The sequence below is a fragment of the Oryctolagus cuniculus genome, chromosome 3 (genome assembly GCF_051225735.1).
Source record: "Oryctolagus cuniculus isolate XC-2025 breed Fujian yellow rabbit chromosome 3, ASM5122573v1, whole genome shotgun sequence".
NCBI classification, from domain to species: Eukaryota; Metazoa; Chordata; class Mammalia; order Lagomorpha; family Leporidae; genus Oryctolagus; species Oryctolagus cuniculus.
The window spans coordinates 142,141,288-142,167,127 of record NC_142869.1 but is presented as its reverse complement, the minus strand read 5'-3'; the positions used below and the strand labels follow the sequence as shown (position 1 = coordinate 142,167,127).

Here is a 25,840-nt window from a genome sequence, read left to right as displayed (position 1 = left end):
TTGTCTCTCTGGGCTTTGAGATGAATTTTAGAAAGCTTGCAGAATTTTCAAAAAATAAAAATATTTTATTTAATTGCATGAGATTCCAACTACTCCTTGAGCATAAATAACATGGATTCGAATCTTCCTATCTGTTAACATGGTATACTTTCTTTCCTAACTTTCAATAAAATTTTATCATATACCATATCATATCACATACCATAAGGTCCTACACAACTTTCTAAACACACACACACACACTCTGTTGCTACTGAAAATTACATATGTGGGTTAAGTAGCCCACATCCCATATTGGAGTGCCTGGTTTCAGACCAGCTATTCTGTTTTCAAATCCAGCTTCCTGCTACTGTGCATCCTGGGAAGCAGTAGGTGATAACTCAAGTACCTGGGTCTCTGGCAGCCTACATGAAAAACTGGAATTGAGTTCTGGGCTCCTGACTTTGGCCTGACCCAGTCCTGCTATTGCAGACATTTTGGGGAGTGAAACAGCAGATGGAAGATCTCCATCTCTTTCAGATTAAAAAAAAAAAAAAAAGTCCCCGCTGCTCTACCTCTGATCCCGGGGAGGCAGTGAAAGATGGCCAACTGCCTCCACCCTTGCTACTCACATGAGAGACCAGAATGGAGTTCCAGGCACCTGGTTTTGGCCTAGCCTAGTACCAGCCACTGCAGCCATTTGGGGAATGAACCAGTGGATAAGAGTTCTCTTCCTCACTCTCCCTCTCCCTCTCCCTCTCCCTCCTCTGCATCCCGTTCCCTGTGTAACTTTGCCTTTCAAATAAATAAAATAAATCTTAAAAAAAAATCAATATAGTCCTCAAAAAAACCTAAAATTTCAATGATAGTTTAATTCTGTTTTTTCTTTCTTTTAAAAAATTTTATTTTGAAAGAGTTAGCGAGAGAATGAGAGAAAGACAGGGAGAGAGGTCTTCCATCTGCTGGTTCATTCCCCAAATGGCTACAATGGCCAGGGCTGGGCCAGGCCAAAGCCAGGAGCCAAGAGCTTCTTCTAGGTCTCCTACTCAGGTGGCAGAGGCCCAAGCATTTGGGCCATCTTCCACTGTTTTTACCAGGCCATCAGCAGGGAGCTGTATAATAAGTAGAGCAGCCAGGACATGAACCAGCACTCATCTGGGATGCCAGTGTTGCAGGTGGATGCTTTACCCACTACACCACAATGCCAGCCCCTTTGTGCTTTTCTTTTAAAAATTTGTTACTTATCTTTTAAAAGTTTCCAGATGGAGGCAGGTGCAGTTGCACAGCAGGTTGAGCTGCTGTTTGGGATGAGTGCATCCCATTTCAGAGTGACGGTCTGAGTCTTGACTACTCTGCTTTGACCCAGCTCCCTGACAATGAATGCCTCTGGGATGTATTGGAGGAATTTAATCTCTGCCACCCACATGGGAAACCTTGATGGAATTCCTGGCTCCTGGCTTTGGCCTGGTCCAGCTCAACTGTTGTAGGCATTTAGGGAGTGAAACAGCAGATGGAAGATCTCACTCTCTGTCTCCCCCTTTCTCTGTCACTCTGTCTTTCAAACAACAACAAATAAATCAATCTTCAACATTTTTTCCAAAAAAAGTGAGTTTTTTTGTTGCTGTTATTGTTTTTTATTTTGACTGTGTCACAGCTACATCATGTTATATAAATGGTTATTTGGTATTAGGAGAAAATGACTTTGTCGTTTAGGCCATGGGAGTTTTAGGAACTATGTTTGTGCCTGTAGAGAATTCCATCAATTCAGGAAAATTCTTAGCTGTTATTTCTCCAAATGCTTCTCTTCCCTATTCAATCTTCCTCCTGGAATTTTTATCAAACATAACAGAGTCCTTCAAAAACTTCACTGAAAATGGAATTAAAATTTTATTTTTGTTGTTGCCAAAAAGCTTGAAATTAATGTATCGTTTTCTCATTTTATGACTTTTTCAAGAAGCCTCCTGTGCATGGATTTCAAACATTTTTTGCAGGGTTTGGCCTGTGTCATAGTGGGTGAAGCCACTGCTTGTGATACAGGCATCCCACACTGGAGTGCTGGTCTGAATTCTGGATGTTCTGCTTCTGATCCAGCTTTCCGATAATGCACCAGGAAGGTGGCAGGTGATGATCCAAGTACTTGGCCCCTACCACTCACGTGGGAGATCTAAATGGAGTTCCTGGCTCCTGGCTTTGATCCGGACAAGACCTGGCTGTTGCAGTCATCAGGGGAGTGAACCAGCAGATGGAACACGTTCCCCTTGCGTCCCCCGCCCCCATAAAAAACTTCCTTTTGCACCAAAATAATTTCATCTTTTACTTCCATTTCCCATGAACTTTTTGAAGTACTCTCATATGCTAGACTGCCCACCTATGTCTTAACGCTTTCCCCATTTCCCCTTTTCATCTCTGACCTGCATTCCAGGTCACTTCTTCCATCTCTCGGTTCACTAAATGTGTCTTTAACTGCCTTTATTTATTCAGTTCATTGATTTTAATATTAATGATTGTATTTTTCATTTCTCTGAAGTACCATTTGGTTATTTCCCAAATCTATGTTTTTCCCCCATTGTGTTACCTATGTCTTTAATCATTTTAAATGAACTTATAGTTTCTGTAGGATCAGTCTATTAATCCAGCTGTTGGCTTGCTGACAGACAGTGATGGACTACTCCTCACTCTTCTGCAACCTGAGAGGTTTGACCTGCAGAAATCCAGTGAGATCCAAACTGCAGTCACATTCTCCAGAACAGTTTTAGTTTGGCTTCTGTAGGGTCTCGCGGTGTCCAGAACCTCTTTGTTAACTTCTTGACATGGGAGCAGGAAAAGATGTCCTCAGGCTGCCACAGTATTAGTGCTTATCTCTGATTGCTTTGGTTTTTGGCTTTATGTTCATTTTTGGCCATTACTGTCTTGTGAAGTTACATAGGTATAAAAATGGATGTTAAACTGCTAACAAAGGGCGTTGGTGCTGTGGTATAGCAGGTAAAGCTGCTGCAGGCAGTGCCAGTATCCCAAATAGGGGCTGGTTCTAGTCTGGCTGCTCCACTTCTGATCCAGCTCTCTCCTAAGGCCTGGGAAAGCAGTAGAAGATGGCTCAAGTCCTTGGGCCTCTGCACCCACTCCTGGCTCCTGGCTTCAGATTGGCCCAGCTACAGATATTGCGGCCACTTGAGAAGTGAGCCAGTGGATGGAAGATGACCTCTCTCTCTCTCTCTCTCTCTCTCTGCCTTGCAAATAAATACATCTTTTAAAAAAAACCCACACTGGCCAGTGCCGCGGCTCACTAGGCTAATCCTCCGCCTATGGCGCTGGTACTCCAGATTTTAGTCCCGGTTGGGGCACTGGTTCTGTCCCGGTTGCTCCTCTTCCAGGCCAGCTCTCTGCTGTGGCCCGGGAGGGCCATGGAGGATGGCCCAAGTGCTTGGGCCCTGCACCCGCATGGGAGACCAGGAGGAAGTACCTGGCTCCTGGCTTCGGATTGGCGCAGTGCTGGCCGTAGTGGCCATTTTGGGGGGTGAACCAGCGGAAAAAGGAAGACCTTTCTCTCTGTCTCTCTCTCTCACTAACTCTATCTGTAAACACACACACACACACACACACTAACATAGGTATATTTAAAAAGCTAGGTTTTTGTCCTTCCAGAGTCATTTGGTGCTTTACAGCAGAAAAATTTTCAGATAAGCTACCTATGTCATACTACTTGAAACAGAAATTTGCATTCCATTTTATAGGACAGAATATATCCTTTTTGACAGGCAGAGTTAGTGAGAGAGAGAGTGAGAGAAAGGTCTTACTTTTTCTGTTGGTTCACCCCCCAAGTGGCCACTACGGCCGGCGCTGCGCCAATCTGAAGCCAGGAGCCAGGAGCTTCCTCCTGGTCTCCCATGTGGGTGCAGGGCCCAAGCACCCAGGCCATCCTCCACTGCCTTCCCAAGCCACAGCAGAGAGCTGGACTGGAAGAGGAGCAACCGGGACAGAATCCGGCACCCTGACCGGGTCTAGAACCCAGAGTGCTGGTGCCGCAGGCAGAGGATTAGCCTATTGAGCCGCGGCACTGGCCCTGAATATATCCTGAGATACTTCTGTGCTTCTTAACTAGTCTGGGAACTGTTTTCACTGAGAACTTATTTTCAGGGCACATAAGTCATAGTGACAATACAGAGATAAAAAATAAAATATACTAAATGTGAATAAATCAAAGATTCATGGAACAACTTCATAACTCTACTGACTCATGTTTGTTTTGGGAAATAATCAGATAGATTCTAGATAAGAATGAATTATTACATGTTTATTTAACAGACATTTGAGCATATGCCTACTGTTTATGACAGAGATGAACAGATGCATTTATTTATTCTACCAAAAAAATCTGCAAAAAGTCAGTTTCAAAACTTGGCTAACTAGGCTCAGCTATATGATTACTCTTCTTATTTATTATTAGAAATAATCTTCACTTTTGTATGTGTTTAAGTTCTACATGGAACAAGGTAACTCACCTGTGCACAACAGATGAACACAACTGAAATAGTCAACAAGAAGGCAGATGAAACTATTACATCAACTGATCTCTGAGGACCTCGACGCTGCGGGGAGAGAAAAGGGAAAATACCTGTAAACAGATTTACTAATCAGCAGCGAATCCCTATGCTTTCAGTCAACGTGCTGACCCATCACTGTGGGTTGATCACAGCTTACAGTGTTGAAATAGACCTAATGGGTCAGATAAATTTTAATTAAGTGTTAACTCTTTACTGAGGAGTTGCAACATAGTGAAAATATCTATAAACAGTATAGAATTTTTATCATAACTTTCAAATCTTTCATTTTTTCAGACATTAATCATTTACTTAATGAATGTTTCTTGAGCACTAGCTCAAAACGAGGCATTGTGCTAAGTTCTAGAAACACAGCACAAAACAAAACAGACACAGTCCCTATCTTTACAGGAACTAGCAGGAGAACGAGACATCAAGCCCACAGCTACAGATATATGTGATAAGCTGTATTGGGTGCTATGAAAGACAAGTATAAGTAAGATGCTTTGAGATAAGTGGCAGGGGGACTTCATTTAGATCTGAGATTTATGGGGCTGGCATAGTGGTGCAGTGGGTTAAGCAGCCACTGCAATGCTGGCATCCCATTCTGGACTGCTGGTTTAAGCTCCAGGGGCTCTGCTTTTGATCCAGCTCCCTGCTAAGCATTTGGGAAAGTACTTGGTTCAGCTGTGCTGCAGCCATTTGGAAGTGAACGTGTGAATGAGACTTCTCTCTCTGTCAAATAAATAAATAACACTTAAAAAAATATATATATTTGTGATTTAGCAGGGGGCCTGAAAGATCTCCCTACGAAAGAGATATTTACACCATTCTAAAGGGCAGGAGCAAGAGGGCACAGGGTGGTGTTTTAGGCAGAAGGCAGAGCATGTGCAAGAGCAGCTAGCAGGAACCATGACTGTATACGTAAAGAACTGAAGCACTCTAGTATGCTGTAATGTAGAAGCTGGGGAAGAAAGTGTTTTTTTAAAATATGACAAGACAGGAGGAGCCAGATCATAGAGGGCACTGTAATCCATGTTAAAATTCTGTTCTTTGGGTCTGGCACTATGGCGAAGCAGGTAAAGTGTTGCCTGCAGTGCCGGCCTCCCATATGGACGCCGGTTCGAGTCCCGGCTGCTCCACTTCCTGATCCAGCTCTCTGCTATTGCCTGGGAAAGCAGTAGAAGATGGCCCAAGTCCTTGGGCCCCATACCCATGTGGGAAGACCTGGAGGAAGCTCCTGGTTCTAGATTGGCACAGCTCCGGCCACTGAGGCCAACTGGAGAATGAACCAGCTGATGGAAGATCTCTCTCTGCCTCTCCTCTCTCTATGTAACTTTAACTTTCAAATAAATAAATAAATAAATCTTTAAAAAAAAATTCTGCTCTTTATCCTAGGAGAAATAAAGAACCTCCAAAAGTTTTAAGAATTGTTCCCGAATAGCTAAAGCAATCTTATACAACAAAAACAAAGCCAGAGGCATCACAATACCAGATTTCAAGACATACTTCCAGGCAGTTATAATCAAAACAGCACGGTAATGGTACGAAAACAGATGGATAGACCAATGAAGAGAACAGAAATGCCAGAAATAAATCTAAGCATCTAGAACCCACTTATATTTGACAAAGAAGCTAAAATCAATCCTTGGAGCAAGGACAGTCTCTTCAACAAACGGTGCTGGGAAAACTGGATTTCCACATGTAGAAGTATGAAGCAGAAGTATGAAGCAAGACCTCTACCTTACACCTTACACAAAAATCCATTCAAGGGGCCAGCACTGTGGCTAAGCAGGTAAAGCTGCTGCCTGGAGTGCCAGTATCCAATCTGGGTTCCAGTTTGAGTCCTAGCTGCTCCACTTCTGATCCAGCTCCCTGCTATGGCCTGGGAAAGATGGCTCAAGTCCTTGGGCCCCTGCACCCACATGGGAGACCTGAAGGAAGCTCCTGGCTCCTGGCTTCAGATCAGTGTAGCTCTGGCTAATGCAGTCAATTGGGGAGGGAACCATCGGATGGAAGATCTCTCTCTGCCTTTGTCTCTCTGAAACTCTGCCTTTGAAATAAATTAAAAAATTTTTCAAAAAAATCCACTAAAAATGGATTAAAGACCTAAATCTATGACTTGATACCATCAAATTATTAGAGAACATAAGAGGCAACTGCAGAAGATGATTGATGGTTTCAATTAGAGTGGCAAAAATGTCAACAAAGAGAAATAAATGAACTCAAGATACATTTTGTAAGCAGAAGGGATAGGAATTGATGATAAACTGGATGCCAGAACTGCTATAAAGGCTAATTCTTAGGTCTGGGTTTCCATGTTTCCTTCACTGAAATGTGAGCTCCTAAGGCTAGGACTTTATTTATTTCATCAACAGTGAGTTAACGATGAACATTAAATAAAGGTTTATGGAATAAAATCATCAATACCTACTTAGGACTGAAAATAAAGGGAAATTTTGCATGGATTGTCACTAATCCAAGAAACAAAGATCATACTCCTTCTTCCACGAGACAGAAATGTCACAGCAAGGAAAAATAATCTATGCCAATTTGCATCATTTCCCAGTGGAGACTAAATGAGTTGAGTTTAACAAGTTAAATTAATGACATTTGACTTGAGTTGTAAAGATGCTTGTGTCCTGCGCTGGAGTGCTTGGGTTTGAGCTCCAGCTCCTGATTCCAACTTCCTGTTAACACGTACCTCGGGAAGCAACAGTGATGACCCAAGTGGTTGCAGTCCTGCCGCCTAATTGGGAAAACCTGGATTGAGTTTCAGGCTCTCAGGTAGGCTGGGGCTACTGAGGACATCTGAGGAGTGAGTGAACCAGCAGATAGGAGAGGGCTATCTCAAATTAAATATATATATATATATATATATATATATACACATACATATATATATATATAAAACCAAATTTTAAAATATAGGGTAAAAATAGTACAAACTTTAAAGAAACTCTGTTCATTGAATTAAAAATCTAGGTGTGGGGTCGGCATTGTGATATAGCAGTTAAAACCACTGCCTGAGACACTGGCATCCCATATGGGCATTGGTTAGTCTCCTGGCTGCTCCACTCCGATCCAGCTCCCTGCTAATGTGGAAGATGGCACAAGGGGCCCTGCATCCACATTGGAGACCCAGATGATGCTCCTGGATTCGGTCTGGTCCAGCCCTGGCTGTGGTGGCCATTTGGGGAGTGAACCAGTGGATGGAAGACCTCTCTCTGTGTCTCTTCTTCTCTCTAACTCTTTCAAATAAATAAATAAATCTTAAAAAAGAAAAAGGATCTAGGTATACCAGAGAATATTGGTCTTTGAGTCAACTTCTGTAAGACAGGTAAATGTTGGGAATAAGCACCTTTGAACCAATATGATTATCCATATGTAATGAAACCTGATGTTACTTAATGCAACAACAAAAAATCCTCAGGAAAAAAAAAGTGTTTTACTAACATTAATGCATATGTTTCTTTTTCTCAGAACTCCAGAGTTTTTATATCTTATTTCCATAAGTAGGAAAATTACTTAAAAGATTAAAGGGAAAGAACAACATAAAAACAATGACTTGAAATTGCAAGTTAAATATTTTAACATAGTAATAGCTCATTTCAGTAAGAAGGCTCAGGGTTAGTGTTTTTTTTTTAATTATTATTATTATTATTGGTGTTTTTTTAAATTATTATTATTATTCTTTTTTAAGTGGTGAGCTCCCTCTGCTGGTTTGTGATAACTTTCATGAGCAGAAACAAAATCAATCTAGATTTTGAATCAATTGGTGACTACACAACAGACACACCCATGTCGACAACAAAAATGGACCCATCAGAGGCAGTTAACACAGAAAGAGTACTTCTATCACTACCATTCTACCTTCAGATAGGAACGGAGAGATAGCCACATTTTTATATTCTGGACTTTCTTCAACCGGAAATGAGGAACCTCAGATTTTCGAGCTCTCCTTGCAGATGTTAAATGTCCGAAGAGTTTTGCAAAAAGCAATCGCTAAAAAAAGATTAAGATGTGGATTAGCTTTCAAGTAGATTATCACAGAAAAATGCCAACAAAATATGGCTTGTTATGGTTTTATTTGGTTAGATACTATAAAAGCAAAACAGAAACAAAATTAGGTCAAATGGTTTAATGAAATACTAAAATACTTCAGGAGTGTTTTGAATATTACAGAAAGAATATAGTATTTTTTATTTAGAAGTACAAATTATACTCACCTGTTTATAAGTTCTTTCTGCTACACAGAGCAAAAAAAAGAAAATCCACACCAGAGACACACGAACCACAAAACTTATTAAAACCATAGAAAGAACTATCACGTCTTCATTAGAACCAAACGCAATCACATAAAGTTCTGAAGCGGAGTGTGTTGTGAGTTGTTCCAAGTCTGTGGCTTGAGAGAGTCGGAAAACAAATGGAGTTAAACCCAGGATTAGGGAGATTACATTCCCAAAAATCTGGTATCCTATTCCTGGTATATGGCTGTTCACCTTGAGGGAGCCGGGAGGAAAGAGGAAAACAAGGGGAAAAAATGTACAGAAATGTTATCTATAATGAAATGAATACAGTAAAATCAATAAAAAAAAAGTGTTATTTTACTTATAACAATGAGATCATTTTGATAAAATACATTACTTTTAATAAATAATGAAACTGAAATCCTACTCAAGTTTGACAGCCTACTACACACAAAATATCACTATTTCTTCAGTTTTTAAAATAATTCACTATTAAATCTCTAATGTGAAAGTATAGATGGTCTTAGTCTTATTCAGATCTTAAACAAAAATTTCATTGTATCTCATTATTTCAAGAAAGAAACAAAAAGAGAGGGGCAAGAGGGAAGGACAGAGTAGGAGAGAGAGAGGGAAAGGGGGTAGGGAGGAAGGGAGAATCATATCCTTAGAATTGTATCTATGAACTATATTGAATCTTAAAAACTAAAAATAAAAATTAATTTAAAAAGTATATGAGGCCAGTGTTGTGGCATAGCGGGTAAAGCTGCTGCCTGCAGTGCTGGCATACCATATAGGCGGCAGTTCAAGTACCAACTGCTCCACTTTTGATCCAGCTCTCTACTATGGCCTAGGAAAGTAGTAGAAGATGGCTCAAGTCCTTAGGCCCCTGCACCCTCATGGGATTTTGTGGCCAATGGGGAGTGAACCAGCGAATGGAAGACCTCTCGTTCTGCCTCTGCCTCTCTGTAACTCTGACTTTCATATCACCTTAAACCAAAATCTTCTTAGAAGAGAGAACATGATAGAGGGGCAAGAAAAGGAAGTGAAAAGGTTGGGAGATGACAAAAAGAATTTAAAAATATAGTAGTTTCCAATATACTACATTGATACAACGGAAAGAGATCTTAAATGTCATGTAGCTAACTTTTCATCATATTAGAAAGGAGATTACTCAAAGCTATTGCCAGCTCACAGTGAAGTCACAGAGTACAACTAGATCCAAGTCTGCAGAAACTCCCTAGTCAGCTGCTTCTAACTAACCACACTGAGGTATTTAGTAAGTACTATCTCAACTTCCAGACTGGATTATTTCAATTTCTGTTCTATGAAAAGTGTAGACAAGAGTTCTAGCATGATAATGCACCAAAGAACCAAATGCAATCACATAAACTTCAGGAGCCGAATGTGCTTCAGAAATTAAGAACTCAAAATTAGACCCTGGCTAATTGTCTAGAGAAATCAGGTAAATTTTAAAAAGTTGTAATTTCTGATGAACGTATAGTATTTGTACTATTTCTTTTCAAACCACTCAAGATCATTATCACTGTCATCATTACTTCTATATATTCAATAGGTAGACAAGTATGAATACAAATTATCTAGTTTAATTTTTATTTCTTTTACTTTTGAGTACTAATAAGCAAATGAGACAGTTAAATCTTTATCAATGTCCAAATAAATATTTAGCAGCTCCTCAAAATCATCCACCGAAAGTAACAGAAAGGATAACATAAAAGAGGAAGATTTTAAATTGCATCATATATTCTTGGTCAGAAGAATAAAAAGACTAAAAGATGATAGTGGTTTGGTACAAATCATTGTTTAAATGACAGATGGGGGCAACTACACATAAATAACTTATTTTCAGGGTAAAGAAATAAGGTAAGTAGGTTATTAGTATAACATTCCAGTAATTATTTTATATGTTGATGACTAAATTTTACCTTTGAACTAGAAGAATAAAACTTCCAAACTTACCCTGTTCATTATCATTCCACTGATTTCAAGCACAGACATGTCTGCTTTCTTACAGTCATTTCCTTCCCAGACTATAGCACTTATTTTTTCTAAACCTGGGTGGGAACTATGGAGCCAGGGCAAATGACTCTACAAGAAATAAAGAGAAATTGGTGAATATATTTACCACATTTCATAAATAAAAAAATATAAAAATCATTGAATACATTTATCATATTTTATAATTGGAACATACACATCTGTACATAACTATATACACATTATTCTAATGATACTATCTTAAAATTAATTAGCATATGCACTGAAGAGATTGCATAAGAAATTTCTTATGAAAACATGTTAAGAATTTTCTATAACAGATAGGTAACCTGTTAAGAAATAAACTAAGATTTGTCAGCGAAAGTACTTAGTTGTCAATCAGTCTACAAAGCTAACAACACAGTGATGTAAAAGACAAATCATTGTCAAACTGTTTAGGCTGATCATTGTCCAATTTATGATTATTCAATACAAAATAATGTGAAAGCTGAGATTTGACCCTCTCTGAAAGACTATATAGTGATACAGTTTTACCCCGGAAAGAGATTCTTCTTCACATTTATCTTTAACATCTGATTTAGTTAGTTTTCTGATACTTTACGTCAGCGTTTCTCCTAAGGATCAAATCAACTTTGGATAAAGCAAATATTGCAAGCTGAAGTACAAAGAACTAGAAATATTCCCCCAGGTAGAATAAAGTATTTTTTAATGTTTCAAGGGACAAAAGAGATTTAAAGGTTCAAAGATGAAAGCTTTAGTATGAGGGATCAGCTATTAAAGTTTGTTTGGATTTTTTTGATTGCTTTAGATCTATACATAGAAGGATAACACTTCAAAACATAATAGGTTAAAGACTGCAATAAAATTAATGAAACACTAACTTTACATAATCAGACTTTGGGAAGAAAAGTAACTCTGAAAGACTAGACCCCAAATAGGATGAATTTATTTTTTAGTTTATGTAACATCATTTCAAGCTTATACTTCTTTATTTATTTATTTTTTGACAGGCAGAGTGGACAGTGAGAGAGAGAGACAGAGAGAAAGGTCTTCCCTTGCCGTTGGTTCACCCTCCAGTGGCTGCCATGGCCGGCGCGCTGCGGCTGGCGCGCTGCGGCCGGCGCACGGCGCTGATCCGAAGGCAGGAGCCAGGTGCTTATCCTGGTCTCCCATGGGGTGCAGGGCCCAAGTACTTGGGCCATCCTCCACTGCACTCCCGGGCCACAGCAGAGAGCTGGCCTGGAAGAAGGGCAACCGGGACAGAATCCGGCACCCCGACCGGGACTAGAACCCGGTGTGCCAGCGCCGCAAGGCGGAGGATTAGCCTAGTGAGCCACGGCGCTGGCCCAAGCTTATACTTCTTAAAGGACTAAGATATTTTACACACTTTATGCAAAGGACAGGTTAGAAATTCAGAGCAACTTCAGGAAAATTATCAATAGATCTTTGACATTCAAATTTTATAACACAATTCATTTAAAAATAACGTCTAACAATGAATCTACTCTGGTTATATTTATTCTTTGGAGGACAAAAGTGTGATTAAAATATGGTAAGGAAATATTTGTGTAAACTTAAGGATTCTAGTATTTTCTTCCTAGGGGAGTAAAGTTGCACTGATTCATGGCAACTAAGGTTGAGAAATAATAATAACATGCAAGAAAACAGAGGTGGGGAATTTTTATCTTTTCCAAAGGATTTTAATATCCATTTACTTTCATGGTATATATTTCATTATTTGAAGGCCATGACAGTTATGAGATACTAGTTACTAAATATTACTTCAAGTGATACTGCATAATTTATGCTCAAACACAGTATCATTCTTGTTTTGGATAGAAGTAATTTGCACCAAAATATATATCAAACTTTCTCTAAAAGCTTAATATCTTGGAAACATAATGGAACAGAAAAGCTAAGAAACATGAAGTGTGAGAAACTGAATGGAAACAGCATGAAGCCTGAGCTGCAACAGATTTCAACCACTGACTGAGACTTCTTGTTCCGACTCTGCCAGTTACACCAAAAAAGGCTTTTAAATGTCAAAGAGAAGAAATGGGCGATCACGTTCTTCCCTGATCTTCCCTAACTACTCACTTTGCACCCAGCTAACTTCCCAGTTCTTTGACCCAGCGCTTGTTATCATCATCTTATTTCTAGAAATCCAAATACCAAGACAGAAGATGGCAATCACAAACTGGGGAAATTAGAAAGTGAATTAAAAGAACCTTTTATGTCGGTGAAACATGTACAGAAAACCAGTTTTGTTGAAACATGCAGTACCTTCAGTGTGTATCAGCAGCATCAGGGAATAATTTTTAAAGGCTCAGGCAAAGCATCAGAGCAAACAGTCCCACTCTTCATACTTCCACCACACAGTGGTCTATGAATGTTTTCCAACTAAAATTTGTAATTTTTCTAGTGACTGTTTTCTGTCTTCATCTAAAATCTCAACTGTTTTGCTCTTCATTCAAAACTGTTGAAAACCTGAGCATTTAAATGGTGGTAGGTTTTATTTCAAATAAATTCATTATGACAGTGATATTACTGGTGTTTCCAATTGTGGAAAAAAGCTAGCTTTACCTACTGAAGGATGAATTTCACTTGAATGTGGTTTTACATATTATTATATATCCATTCATTACTAGAGAGAAAAAAACTCACGAAAATATTTGTAAAAAAAAAAAAGTAAGGAAATATTTCTTATCATTTACAAAGAAAATAAGACAAGCAAAACAATCAGATTTGGAAACATCCTGACTAGAACAGGCTAATTCAAATGCTCAGTGTTTCTTCATGAGTAGGGATTTTATTTATCTTTATGGTAGGCAGAAAGAGTTCTTTAAAACTAATGTAAATTGGGGCCAGCACTGTGGTATAGTGGGTAAAGCTGCCGATTGTAGTGTTGGCATCCCATATGGGTGCCGGTTCGGGTGCTGGCTCCTCCACTTCTGATCCAGCTCTCTGGTGTGGCCTAGGAAAGCAGAAGATGGCGCAAGTCCTTGGGCCCCTGCATCCCCATAGGAGATCCAGAGGAATCTCCAGGCTCCTGGCTTTGGAGCTCTGGCCAATGCTGCCATTTAATCAGCAGATGGAAGACCTCTATCTCTCTTTCTACCTCTGACTCTCTGTAACTGCCTTTCAGATACATAAATAAATCTTTTTTTTTATCTTTTATTTAATGAATATAAATTTCCAAAGTACGACTCATGTGTTACAATGGCTTCCCCCCCATACCGTCCCTCCCACCCGCAACCCTCCCCTTTCCCACTCCCTCTCCCCTTCCATTCACATCAAGATTCATTTTCGATTATCTTAATATACAGAAGATCAGCTTAGTATACCTTAAGTAAGGATTTCAACAGTTTGCTCCCACACAGAAACATAAAGTGAAAAATAATAGATGATTTTTTTTAAATGATGATGAAATCAGATCAGACCTATTGTCATGTTTAATCCCAGTGAGAGTCAAGTTGGGAATTGATAATTTTTTTTTTTTTTTTTTACAGAAGATCAGTTTAGTGTACATTAAGTAAAGATTTCAGTCGTTTGCACCCCCATAGAAACACAAAGTGAAATATACTGTTTGAGTACTCGTTATAGCATTAAGCCTCAGTGCACAGCACGTTAAGGACAGAGATCCCACATGAGGAGTAAGTGCACAGTGACTCCTGTTGTTGACTTTACCAACTGACACTCCTGTTTATGGCATCAGTAATCTCCCTATGCACCAGTTATGAGTTTCCAAGGCTATGGAAGCCCCTTGAGTTCTCTGACTCTTATCTTGTTTAGACACAGTCATAGTCAAAGTGGAGGTTCTCTCCTCCCTTCAGAGAAAGGTACCTCCTTCTTTGAAGACCTGTTCTTTCCACTGGGATCTCACTCACAGAGATCTTTTTGCCAGAGTGTCTTGGCTTTCCATGCCTGAAATACTCTCATGGGCTTTTCAGCCAGATCCGAGTGCCTTTAGGGCTGATTCTGAGGCCAGAGTGCTATTTAGGACATCCGCCATTCTATGAGTCTGCTGAGTATCTCACTTCCCATGTTGGATCACTCTCCCCTTTATTTATTCTATCGGTTGGTGTTAGCAGATACTAGACTTGTTTATGTGCTCCCTTTGACTCTTAGTCCTTTCATTATGATCAATTGTGAACTGAAATTGATCACTTGGAGTAGTGAGATGGCATTGGCACATGCCACCTTGATGGGATTGAATTGGAATCCCCTGGTATAAATAAATCTTAAAAAAAAAAAAAATAGAAAACTAATGTAAACTTTGGCCACACAAGAAAATACTTTGGGGCCAGTGCTGTGGCATAGTGGGTAAAGTTGCTACCTGCAGTGCCAGCATCCCAAATGGGCGCCAGTTTGCATCCTAGCTGCTCAGCTTCTGATCCAACTCCCTGCTAATGCTGCTGGGAAAGCAGCTGAGGATGGCCCAGGTGCTTGGGCCCCTGAACCTATAGGGGGAGACCTGAAAGAAGCTCCTGGCTCCCGATTTGCTCAGCTCTGGCCATTGCAGCCATTTAAGGAGAAAACTAGCAGATAGAAGCTTTCTCTCTGAAATTCTGCCTTTCAAAGAAATAAGTAGATCTTAAAAAATAAAATAAAATAAAATAAAATACTTGGGAGATTTTCATTAAAAGGAGTCAATTTCTATTACTTAGCTATCAATAAAACTGAAAACTTGAGCTTGTGTTTTAATTTTTTTTGAAGCCTGAGAATAAGAAACATATATAAAATTGAGTTTTTAATAATCCAAAAACAAAACAAGTATATGCCTAGTACCATAATTAGACACGTATGATAGAACATTTAAAAATTTAACCTTACCAAAAACAAGAAAGTGACATGACAGACTTAAGGCCAGTTTATTCTGTACGGACATTATAGAACACTAACGCAAATCATGTAGGGGCTACCATTGTGGCACAGTGGGTTAAGCCTCCCCCTGCAACACTGGCATCCCATATGAGCGCCAGTTTGAGTCCTGGCTTCTCTGTTCCTGATCCAGCTTCCTGCTAACGTGCCTTGGAAACCAGCAGAAGATGGCCTGAGTGCTTGAGCCCCTGCCACCCACATAGGAGACCCAGATGGAGTGCCAGGTTCCTGGCTTCAGCCTGGCCAAGCCCAGGGCTTTGTGGCCATTTGGGGAGTAAACAGAAAATGGAGTATCTCTCTCTTTTAGTTTCTTCCTCTCTATCACTCTGCCTTTCTATTAAATATAAATAAATATTAAAAATAACCATTTAACAAAGGACTAATTGGCATTTTTTTTTAACAGGCAGAGTAGACAGTGAGAGAGAGAGAGAGAAAGGTCTTCTTTTGCCGTTGGTTCACCCTCCAATGGCCCCCGCGGCCGGTGCACTGCGGCCGGCGCACTGCGGCCGGCGCACTGCGCTGATCCGAAGCCAGGAGCCAGGTGCTTCTCCTGGTCTCCCATGGGGTGCAGGGCCCAAGCACTTGGGCCATCCTCTACTGCACTCCCGGGCCACAGCAGAGGGCTGGCCTGGAAGAGGGGCAACTGGCACAGAATCCGGTGCCCTGACCAGGACTAGAACCTGGTGTGCCGGCGCCGCTAGGCAGAGGATTAGCCTATTGAGCCGCGGCGCCGGCTAATTGGCATGTTTTAAAAAATTTTTTGGCCGGCGCCGCGGCTCACTAGGCTAATCCTCCGCCTAGCGGCGCCGGCACACCGGGTTCTAGTCCCGGTCGGGGCGCCGGATTCTGTCCCGGTTGCCCTTCTTCCAGGCCAGCCCTCTGCTGTGGCCAGGGAGTGCAGTGGAGGATGGCCCAGGTGCTTGGGCCCTGCACCCCATGGGAGACCAGGAAAAGCACCTGGCTCCTGGCTCCTGCCATCGGATCAGCGCGGTGCGCCGGCCGCAGCGCGCCGGCCGCGGCGGCCATTGGAGGGTGAACCAACGGCAAAGGAAGACCTTTCTCTCTGTCTCTCTCTCTCACTGTCCACTCTGCCTGTCAAAAAAAAAAAAAAAAAAAAATTTTTGTTTCATACATTCACTCAACAAATACTTATTTAGCACATACAATAAACCAAGAACTGTGTGATGTGACAATGAGCAAAAATCACATGGTCCCTACTTCCATGCTGCTATATGGTATCTCTGGGAAAATAACTCCCAGGCATTTCCTTCAGCATCAGTTCTAGTTATTAGTCACAGGGGCTTAAATGAATATGCAGATGACTCACTCAACAACATAGATTGTTCACTGTGCACTCATTTCTACAAATCCAGGGAACATCTTCAACTACTCCCAGGGCCACACCCTGGACCTTGTCATCATACAGAATCGCTCTGCTTCTGAATGAATCATTCACCACAACCTCTGCCAGGTCTCTCAAACTTTCAGGTCTAACACATGTGCACTCCCTTGCACGTCCCTACCCTTCAATTCACAGCATCTCCATGGTTCCTTTCCTTCTCGATCTAACTTGTCTAGACTCCTACTGCATCCACTATTTCAGTCATCCCCTCGACTACCCCTGAATAGCAACTATTTATCAAGTACCTACTCAGTGTGACTTGGGGCACATTTCTCAACTCTGAGCTTTGATTTTTTCATCTACAAAATAAAAAAAAAAAATAAACTACATTGCCACAGAATGTGAAAATTACGTGAGTTAATGCACCTACATTACTTTGCACAGTGCCTGGTGTATAGTAAATGTTCACTGAATGTTAGCTATTATTATAACTATATTCTAAGAGAATATCACATAACTGGGTGGAATCAACAACGACAAATTCATAGTTTCAAATTCCAGCTGGGCTCAACGACACGCCAGTATAATTCTTTTAACAGGTTCACTGGCTTGAATATGTCCTCATATACAATCTCACTCCCTCATCTCTACTACCTCTAAGTGATAACTTCAAGCCTTCACCATCAGCCACAGCTACTTTATCGTCTCCCTTCTTATGCCTTGGCCTCTTGCATCCAGGCCAGAGATCATGAGACAGTAGCTCTCTCCTGATCTGGCTGCTATGCACTCCCTCCTGCTCCTATCTCAGCACAGGAGTGATCCTCTTCCTAACTGGAACCTCCAGAACCCTAAGAAACCAGACCCCACCAATCAACTTTTCTTTCTGCACCTCCGCAATGCTTCCCTACAAGCCTGCTCCTATATACGTAAATGTGCTCAGATATCTCACATTTTAGGGGTGGAGGCTGAAACACTTCTTCAACTCTATTCCTCCATCAGACTACTCATTTAATTCTCTACGAGCTTTCATACTCATGTTGCTTCTTTTTCTTTTTTTAAAGATTTTATTTATTTATTTGACAGAGTTACAGACAGTAAGAGAGAGACAGAGAGAAAGGTCTTCCTTCTGTTGGTTCACTCCCCAAATGGCCGAAACGGCTGGAGCTACACCGATCTGAAGCCAGGAGCCAGGTGCTTCCTCCTGGTCTCCCATGTGGGTGTAGGGCCCAAGCACCTGGGCCATCCTCCACTACCCTCCCGGGCCACAGCAGAGAGTTGGACTGGAAGAGGAGCAACCGGGACTAGAACTTGGCGCCCATTTGGGATGCCAGTGCTGCAGGCGGAGGATTAACCAAGTGCGCCACGGCGCTGGCCCCCATACTCATGCTTCTTAAACTACATTCCCCATTCTCAGCCCTCAACCTCCTGTAGTGAGGCTTCCTTTCTCAGGTCTCTTTTCCTATAGCCAAAGCCAAAACCAGTGAGTAATTTTTTAACTGAAACATTTCAATCAGAGAATGATAGTAACAGTCAGCTTTATCATATTTAAACTTTTCCTTGTATTTCCTCCAGATACTTTAATAAATAAAATATCACAGGTAAACTTGAAAATCATTTTGTATGGTTCTCTGTTCCATTCTCTTCCTTTATTCCCTAGGTCTAATACCCTAAATTTTATTATTATTATTATTATTATTCTCTTGTATGCGTCTACATCCCTAAATATATGCTTTTATCCAAACAATATGTAATATAGTTTGGCATGTTTTGAAGCTTTATATACATGATCTTCTATACAGCTTTGCAAGCTGTCTTTTTCATTCAAAAGTATGATTTATATTTCAATTTTATAAAGAAAGGAAGGAATGTTTTTAAAGATTTATTTTATCTACTTGAAAGCAGAGTTACAGAAAGAGTGGGAGAGCCAGAGAGATCTTCAACCCATTGGCTCATTTCCCAAATGGCTGCAACTGCTAGGGTTGGGCCAGGCTGAAGCCTGGTGCCTGGAACTCCATCCAGGTCTCCCATGTGGATTTTAGGGGCCCAAGTACTTGGGGCATCTTTCACTGATTTTCTAAGCACATTAGCAGGGAGCTGGATTGGAAGTGTAGCAGTTGGGATTTGAATCAGCATCCATATGGGATGACAGCATCACTGGTAGCAAGTTAACCCAATGTGCCACAATGCCAGCCCCTATATTTCAATTTCTAATGGAAAATTATATTCACAACTTACTCATGTTGACAGAACTAGCTAAATTCAATTTCACTGCTGCATCATTTCCTATCACTTACTAATTCTACTACTGCTGATAATTATGCTATTTTCAAATTCTCATCATGTACAACACAATTGTTATTTTTTACATGTCTCCTGGTGTCCATCTTCCAAAATTTCACTGGAATGAGGGTAAAAAGGTCTTCTAGTATGTAGAACTTAAATTTTACTACATAATGATAAACTGCTCTCCAAGGTTGTTGGTCAAATTTATACTAACATCAGTACTTAGAGTTCTTTCTTCATTCTTGCCAACACTGAAATTTAACATTTAAAAATTTTTATTATCTTATCAATATGAAATAGTACCACATTGCTCTAATTTATACTTCCCTGACTATAAGAAAACTGTTTTTACTTATACAAGAGGCCTTCAAAAACTTCATGGAAAATTCACATTATCTTTTAATTTCATTTTCCATGAACTTTTTGATATTTCCTTAAATTTATTAGTCATCCAGGCAAATTGCCTGTGCACATCCTTACGTTCACTTTTCTACTGAGTCAATTGTCTTTTACTCACTCATCTGTAGGGGATTCTTAATGTGCTCTGTATAGAACAACTTTGATACTTAATGTGCTGTAAATATCTCCTCTCAGTCTGTAGCATAATTTTTAATAGCATTTAGGTTTCATTTGTAGCCCATAATTTTGAATTAAAAAATGTATTTATTTTCATTTTACTTGAAAGGCAGATAGAGAGACAGACAGAGATCTTCCATCCAATAGTTCATTCCCCAAATGCCCCCAACAGCCATGGCTGGGCTAGGCTGAAGCCAGGAGCCAGGAACTCAATCTGGTCTCCAGGGGAAAGGCAGTGCCCCATGTCCTTGAGCTATCATCTGCTGTCTCTCAGGGTGTACATTAGCAGGCAGCTGGATCAGAAGCAGAGGACCCAGGACTCACCAGTGGTATGCAGGAGTCCCAAGTGGCATCTTAACCCACTGCGTCAAACATCCACCACCAAAGCTTTTAAATTTTAAGATACTTAATATTTAAATGAACCAACCTTCTCATTTTGTTGTTTATATTTTTATATCTGCTTTACAAAAATTCTCTTCTAAGGTAAAATAAAATATATTCTCATTTATTTTCTTTGAAATGTTTAAAGTTCTGCTTCTTTATATTTAGGAACTATCTGGAATGACTCACCCCCACATACTCCCTCCTTCCACCACTGATTTGTTACATATCAGGGATCCAGATCAGCATGCATCTATTTCCAGGTTTTCTATTCAGTTCTACTGGCCTATTTGTTTATACGTCCACATCACACTACCTTAAAGTATTAAACTTAACATGAATTTGAAACATTTAGCAGGTAAAGTTTACCCCTTGCTCTTAAACTGTTTTGCTCTTCAGCGTGGACTTTCAGTCTAAATCCAACCAAAAATATGCTGTTAGCATTTTATCACAAAAAACCATGATGAAAGGCATGTCCTGTCTTTCATAGAAATTTCATCGTCAAAAATCTAGCTCTAAATGGGGCCAGCGCTTTGGCACAGCGGGGTAAAGCCACCACCTGTGACACCAGCATCCCATATGGACGCTGGTTTGTGTCCCAGCTGCTCCACTTCCAATCCAGATCCCTGCTAATAGCCTAGGAAAAACAGCAGAAGATGGTTCAAGTGCTTGGGACCTGCCACCCATTGGGAGACCTGGATGAAGCTCCTGGTTCCTGGTGTTGGCCTGGCCCAGCACTGGCCACTAGGGAGCAAACCAGCAAGCAGAAGATCTCTTTCTGTCTTTCTTTCTTTGTAACTCTTTCAAATAAATAAATCTTTTTAAAAAAAGATTGATTTATTTATTTATTTGAAAGGCAGATGCGGGGGGTGGGGGGAAGATGGTTCTTCCATCCGCTGGTTCACTCCCCAGACAGCTGCAACGGCCAGAGCTGTGCTGATCTGAAGGCAGGAGCCAGGAGCTTCTTCTACGTCTTCCACATGGGTGCAGGGGCCCTAGGACTCTGACCATCCTCCACTGCTTTCCCAGGCCATAACAGAAAGCTGCATAGGAAGTAGACCAGAGAGGGCTCGAACTGGTGCCCATGTGGGATGCCAGCACTGCAGGTGGGGGCTTTACCTGCTATGCCACAGCGTCAGCCCCAATAATTAAATCTTTAAAAAAAAAAAAAAAACAAAAGGCTACAGGCCGAATGTTTGTGCTCTGTCCCCCAAATTCACATACTTAAGCCTAATTCCCTAGTGTGATGGTGTTTAGAAGGAACTGGGTCATTAGAGAAGAGCCCTCATAATGAGATTAGTGTGCCCTTACCAGGTAAAGAGACCAGAGCTCATTCTCCCTGCCAACTGAGGGTGCAAGGGGAAGAAAACAGTCTATAGACTAGGAAGAAGGATTCTGCAAATCTGACCATGTTGGAACCCTGATCTTGGACTTTTAGTCACCTGAACTATGAGAAATAAATGTTTGCTCTTTAAGCCACCTAGTTTATGGGATTCTGTTAAGTAGAAGATTCTTTGTGAACGACCCTGTTTCAGATTGAGGAAGTTCTCTTCTATTTCTAATTTCGTAGACACTTGTTGGTTTTACTGATGGGATTTAATAATGACTTGGTTAGAGGGAGAAAGCTGAGACAGAATAAGGATTTTTTTAAGTGACTATCAGGTTTCTGGACTGCTGAGTGAATGGATGGAATGCCATTCACCAAGATTTGAACATAATAAAAAAAAGATTTAAAAGGGAATGTGGGGAATCTGGTTAAATCTGAAGTATTGGTGGGATACTTGAATGAATGTATCCTACAGGACTTTGCTGTTCAATATAGCAGCCTACTCACATATGACTAGTCAGCACTTGAAATGTGGCTAGTCCCAAAACAGATGTATTTTAAGGGTTTACACTGGAGTTTCAAGATTTAGTATAAGAAAATGTAAAAATACTTCATTAATATTTTTCATATGTTATATTAAAGTGATAACATTTTATATATATTGGCTTAAATAAAACATTAAAATTAAGTTTATTTTTAAGTGCTTTTTTAAATTAGGCTATTCAGAAAATTTTATACTAGTTTGTATTCCTATTGGGTAGCATTACATAGGCATTTTAAGCCATAAGTTTGACATTCATGAGATGTAAATTTATGAATGATAATCTTATAGTGGAATTCAGGCCAACATGTACATGAACATAATCACAAAGTGTGTGAGTGAAAAAAGGCCAAATACATCTAAAACATGATCCAACTTAACAGAACTCATGCACCAACAACTTCTCAGGAACTTAGGTTTGCAAGATGAGGGAAACAACCCACAACAAATACTGAGATTCTGTGTTCTAATGAAGCCAGGTCATAGCTCACACAAAAAGGGGAAAAAAATTTTTACAGGAATACTATTTTAATTAAATGTAAGCTTTTTCTTCACCTCCGTAAAATCTGTATATACATTCAAAGGAGCTTGACTGATAGCCCCACATAATCCAACACTGTAAACCAACCTGATGGAAAGGGTCGTCTCTATATTCTTTTTTCACACATGGATTAATCTGAGGATTTTCCACATCTGTCTCACTGGTACAAGATGAACGGCATTCTGCACAATGCAACAAGTCTTCCCACAACACATCTTCTGTTTCAGACTCTGGCCTTGCGCTCTCAGAATCCTGTCTGGAACTTGAACAGCGAGAGCTGCAACTAGTACCCGATTTAGGGGCATCCTGAAATCAAGATATTCTTTGACATTAATACAATTTATGTATCCTTACCAACTCAAAGGAGTCTATCAGAACCATAAATATCCACTTACTCTAAAACAATCAGTACACCGTCAAAGGACAGTGAAACAGACAGCAAAACATTAAATATACATATTAATTCTAAGGACTGACAAATGCCCTGACATCAAAATTTACCACCCATTAAGCATTTTCGTATTTCAGCTCAGGAGTTACTCTGCCTGCAAAGGCTGTGCCTATTTTCTCTTACATGTTATATGAAGTTCAGAATTCAGGTAGGCAGGCACTAGGTCACGTTCATATGATCTACTCAGTGACTATTAACCTAATTAAACTGATGCTTTTAATAGAGCTATGCTCTTACTTGCTTAGCAATAAATTTCACCGATCATTTTGTTTCTCAAACAGAAGTTCAATAAATTAACAGAGAATCTAGACCAAGAAGATAACTGACAACTCTTGTTCTTGAGATAATCTATGTTACAAAAGTGGAAAGCTAAAAGGCACAAGTAATTTCTAATTTCTATACAATTTATTTTATACTAGGAGTTTTTAACACATAAAATAAACATGAGTCACAGAGTTCAGAGTTTATCATTCACACCTTATTAAAGGTCCCTCCCAATTGATCACCACCTCAAAGACCTTCCCCCTCTTCCCAGATTCACCTCTTTCACTCTGCTAACCAAAATCCTTCCAGAGGTTCTTGTTGCTCTCCTGGATAAAGTTCAAATTCATTCACCCAGCCTGCTTGTCTTTACCTGTGCCACTTTTGACCGTTTTCTGCTTTAGACCACAACCTTTTCCTCTAATGACACGGGGTTACCCAGCCCCAAAACATCACTTATTCTTTGCCACCCTAGCCTATGTGTTTCTCCTTCATCATTTACATTTATCTTGCTCTCTTTCAAGATATTGAAAATTAAATGAGCGCTGCAGCTTTTAATGCAAATCTGGCAAAAAGCAGGTACTCAACAAATGTTTAAAAGCCACCTGTCTAATTATTTTGTTTGAAGTGAGTTTTTATATGTATACATGTATTTTCATCTAACAATAAATTTTACATTGCTTTCCAAAATCTATGCTTAAATTATATCTTCACATATTTAATACTGTCAACTAAATCATAACTGTCACTTAGTTTACAAAAGACAGAAGCCAGCACTATTTCCTTACCACAGGTAAAAAAAAATATATTGAATAAATGAGAGACATTAGTGATAATCTGTTGGTTAGAATGGGACAGCATCAATTTATCTTTAGTGTGTTGAGTGTGGGAGCAGGACTGTTTGGGGAGAAGTAAAAAACTTCTGAAATGAAATGAATAGGAAAATGAATAAGGAAATAGAAAAGATAAAAAATCCATTTGTTTTACAAAAAGTATTCAAAATATTTTTGGCTCAGTAATGTAAATGAGAATACTGGAAGCTTAAGCTTTTTTTTCTTTTTTTTTTTTAAAGATTTATTTATTTATTTGAAAGTCAGAGTTATACAGAGAGAGAAGGAGCGGCTGAGAGAGAGAGAAAGAGAGAGAGAGGTGTCTTCCATTCGCTGGTTCACTCCCAAATTGGCCACAATGGCTACAGCTGCACTGATCTGAAGCCAGGAGCTCCTTCTGGGTCTCCCACATGGACGCAGGGGCCCAAGGACTTGGGTCATCTTCTACTGCATTCCCAGGCCATAGCAGAGAGCTGGATCAGGAAGTGGAGCAGCCGGGACTCGAACCGGCATCCATATGGGATGCTGGCACTGCAAGCCGCAGCTTTACCCACTATGCCATAGTACCGCCCCTTAAGCATTTTTGTTTGTAACCATTTTTATTAGATAACAAAAACCAAAAATCATTGTGTTTCTTATAATTGCTAATTTAAAATTTTTGAAAAGTCAGTTTATTTATTTTGAAAGGCAGGGAGACAGACAGCATGACAGTGAGCTCCCAGCTGCTCGTTCACTCCCCAACTGCTCACAATAGCTGGGCCTAGACCAGATGAAAGCCAGCAGCCCAGAACTCAATCTGGGTCTCCCACATGGGTGGTAGGGACTCAACTATTTAAGGGCTAATTTACTGCTTCCCAGGGTACACATCAGCAGGAAGCTGGAATTGGGAGTGGAGCCAGAACTTGAACCCAGCCATCCCAATTTGGGATGTAGATGTGCCAAGTAGCATCTTAACTGCTGTGCTAAATGTCTGCCACCAATTTAAAATTTTTGATAAGGCTACTTTATTATCTATCACAAACTTCTGATATAAATTTACTAATCATATACAGAAATCAGTACTAACGCTTAATGATTATTGAACTGAAATTAATTGATGACTTCAGGGATAAGGAAATATCAATAATTCCATATTTTGTCAAACACTGGCTAATATGTGAACCACATGTAAAATCTAAAAATTATTATGATTGCTTACATTCCAACTAGAATTTAACTACAATATTTAAATAATCAACAGCCACTTTGAATTCCACATACAAACTTTTGAATTAAACCTAAAATTAGAAAATTTTAGCACTGAAGAAAATAGTTCAAGTTATCCACATTTAATTCAGTTTGCTCTGCTTTTTCAACTCTTTAGGGAGATAGCTAAAATTGAACATATAATTAAACTTAGAGGAGACAGATTATTTATTTGAAGGAAATAAGCATTTATAATATAGATGCCTTATGCCAGGCAATTTTTGCCTAATCTTACTTAACCATAAATGATTTGATGAGGCTGATCTTACCCTCCTAGTACACAGGTACAGAAACTGGGACTCATAGAAGCTAGATAATTTCCCTAAAGTCACCTAAATGGTCTGACTCAAACCCATGGCTTCTTCATTATGTTTCCCATGAATTTAGAGTTAAATTTG

General features: G+C 39.9%; 1 protein-coding gene across 25 annotated transcripts in view; it reads right to left on the bottom strand.

The window, feature by feature from the left end:
- Positions 1–25,840, bottom strand: part of PHTF2 (putative homeodomain transcription factor 2) — a 137,260-nt gene that overhangs the window by 11,174 nt on the left and 100,246 nt on the right. For 13 of the 25 annotated variants that reach the window (XM_002712019.6, XM_070071199.2, XM_017342734.3 and 10 more), the window contains 5 exons: positions 22,743–22,961; positions 10,745–10,873; positions 8,747–9,019; positions 8,391–8,522; positions 4,479–4,565 (listed from right to left, as the gene is read on the bottom strand). In XM_002712019.6, the coding sequence (XP_002712065.3) occupies positions 4,479–4,565; positions 8,391–8,522; positions 8,747–9,019; positions 10,745–10,873; positions 22,743–22,961 (840 nt within the window). The remainder of the gene's footprint in view (positions 1–4,478; positions 4,566–8,390; positions 8,523–8,746; positions 9,020–10,744; positions 10,874–22,742; positions 22,962–25,840) is intronic. The other 12 variants (XM_089329451.1, XM_089329454.1, XM_089329455.1 and 9 more) reach the window with 2 other exon arrangements.